This window comes from Monoraphidium neglectum, assembly GCF_000611645.1.
Source record: "Monoraphidium neglectum strain SAG 48.87 unplaced genomic scaffold scaffold00851, whole genome shotgun sequence".
Classification (NCBI taxonomy): domain Eukaryota; kingdom Viridiplantae; phylum Chlorophyta; class Chlorophyceae; order Sphaeropleales; family Selenastraceae; genus Monoraphidium; species Monoraphidium neglectum.
The window spans coordinates 17,628-20,046 of NW_014012777.1; the positions used below are offsets into that span (position 1 = coordinate 17,628).

The following is a 2,419-nucleotide window of genomic DNA, read 5'->3' on the forward strand; positions in this document are numbered from 1 at the left end:
GCCCGGCCCCGCCGTGCCCGCGTTTGGCGGGGTCGCGCAGCAGGCCGCGCCAGCGGCGCGCTCGTACGACTACGGGGTACAGGACGGCCGCGACGCGCCCTGGCGGCCGCCCCCGCCCCCCGCCCCAACGGTCAGCTATGCGCCCGCGGCCGCGGCTACGCCGGCGGCCGCGCCCACGCCGACGGCGGCCGCGGACGAGGCCGCCGCTGCGCAGCAGGCCGCGTCCAGGGTGGCGGCGGCGGCAGTGCAGGCGGTTGTCGCGGCAGAGGCGGGTGTGGCGGAGGAGGCTGCGGCTGTGGCTGCTGCGGGCGGCGAGTGATGTGTTCAAGCATATCACAGCACGATCTGCCTCTGATCAACGCGGCCTCTTCAGATTGCTGGCTGACGGGTCAGGCTGATACCGGGCTCTCGTCTCAGTCTCAGAGTCTCACCCGAGGTTGAGGGCGAGGACCTCTCAAGGCGGGCGGCACCGTCGCAGGCAGCTGCCGGCGCGTTGGTGTTGGACGGACTTCAAATCAATTTGCTGCGGCATGTTTGCAGCCAAGCTGCCTTTGGGCCATCTGTCGATTTGTAACGCTTTGATCAGCGCAAACCTCCTATCTGCCTGCCAGCAGCCCGTCAGCTGGTTGCTCACAAGGGAATGCAGGTTGCCGGGTTACATCATTCTGACAGCATGTGGTCGCGAGCGTTGGTAGTAATCATGCGTGATCAGCAGACCAATAAAAATGCATATCCCGACAAAAAATGTTATGGCGCCGTGCCTGATGGCAGCATATGATAAGATGCAGACAATAAGGACACTGCGTCGCAGCACGGTTGCAGGGCGAGAGCTAATATCGACGGCTGTGCGCCACTGGGCGGGGCAGGGCTGTTGAGTCAGCACCAAGAGGCCTGTCTGCACACCTCAGGGCGGTGCCTCCAGGGCGCCCATGCTCCCTCAGCGCGGCACGTTGCCGCCCACGCGCACGCGCAAGGCATCGACCCCCTGCGCCTGCTCGTCGCCCGCTTTGCCCGCCTGTTGTTGGGGTTGGCGGCGTTGATGGAGGCAAGCGCAGTCAGCCCACAATGGTGCAGGGGCGGGCGGGCAGGCAGCCGCTTGGAGTGGCCAGGACTGGGGCACGAGTTGTTGAGCACGCCGATGTTCCGGCGCCACACGACCACCAACGCAGCCTGCCCAGCAAACCTGCGCCAACAGCCCCGACCGCTGTGCACTACGCTCGTTCAGCGTGCCCGTCGGCCGCGGCCCCCCCGCCCCCAATCCCATCCTCCTTCCCACCCACCTTGGCCTCGCCGTCGCTGGTGACGCGCTGCTTGTTCAGCAGCGGCAGCGACTCGGCCGACTTGACCGCGGTCGCGGCCGCGGCCTTCCCGTTGAAGTGGCCGTACATGATCATGCCCACCACCGCCAGCGCCATGCCAAACATCTTGCGGCCCGACATCGGCTCCTTGAGCACCAGCCACGATATCAGCAGCACCAGGATCGTCTTGGTGTGGCCCAGCACCTGGAAGGTCACCGCCGAGAAGCGCCCGAGGCACATGAACTGGCTGATGTTCACGAGGATGGCCACGGAGCACGAGGCCGCCAGGATCACAGTAGCGGGGACCGTCCACTCGTACTTTGCCACGTTGGAGCCCGTGATGAGGTAGTCGATGGGGGGCCCCAGCACGATGAGGATCGCGCCCTGCACCGGCGCCGTGTTGGCGAGCAGCTGGTAGGACTGCAGCTTGTGCTTGCGCTGGATGGTGCCGCAGAGCAGCTGCTGCATGCCGCTCGAGACGACGCTGATGCCCGCGATGACGAGGCCGAGGGTGTTGACCGACACGTCGGTCACGGTGCTGCGGGGTTGTGGTGGGGCGCGGTGGGGCGGTGCGACAGGAGGCTGACGCGTGTGGATAGGCCCATATAGAGGGGTTGCGGCTGGGCAACGCAGCACTGCAAACCCCCTGGGCAGCCGGCTGTGTGTGCGGGCAGCCTGTGCGCTGCAGATGGCACGGCTTCAGGGGCCCTGTCTGCTAGAAAACACGGCTAGCACACGCATGGGCGCGCGTGCAGGTGCAGGTGTCAAACATGTGGCACTCACACAATGGCGACGCCGATCACCACCGTGACCATCGACGCAGTCACCGCTGGGGTGAAGCGCCGCTGGAACCAGATCACCTCCATCACCGCCACAAATGGGATGATCAGCAGCTTGGCAATCTGGGGTGAATCGGCGAGGGACGCAGCAGTGTTCGTGGCAGGTGCATCAAGGAGGGGAACGTGTAGAACGAGGGCGGGTGCACTTTGCAGCGCGCTGGTCGCCCCATAGCCCAAACCCTTGAGCTGGTTGCACTGCCTCGGATCATTCGACAAGTACAAGTAAGCTCGCGGCGGGCATGGCAGGCGCGAGCATCAGGGGTTGAGCAGCAACGGCGGGGT

At 65.9% G+C, this 2,419-nt stretch overlaps 2 protein-coding genes across 2 annotated transcripts in view; one reads left to right on the forward strand and one right to left on the reverse strand.

Moving 5' to 3' along the window:
• The window catches only part of MNEG_5615 (hypothetical protein), a gene marked incomplete at both ends in the record, with an annotated part of 5,487 nt that extends 5,168 nt beyond the window's left edge, over positions 1-319 (forward strand). Inside the window, one exon of the mRNA XM_014045910.1 lies at positions 41-319. Within this exon, the coding sequence (XP_013901364.1) occupies positions 41-319 (279 nt within the window). The remainder of the gene's footprint in view (positions 1-40) is intronic.
• Positions 320-937: 618 nt separating this feature from the next.
• MNEG_5616 (hypothetical protein) lies at positions 938-2,164 on the reverse strand (the record flags this gene model as incomplete). Its single annotated transcript, XM_014045911.1, has 3 exons — positions 938-1,015; positions 1,281-1,836; positions 2,082-2,164. 3 exons carry the CDS (start codon positions 2,162-2,164, stop codon positions 938-940), a joined length of 717 nt encoding a protein of 238 aa, XP_013901365.1.
• Positions 2,165-2,419: the final 255 nt, after the last annotated feature.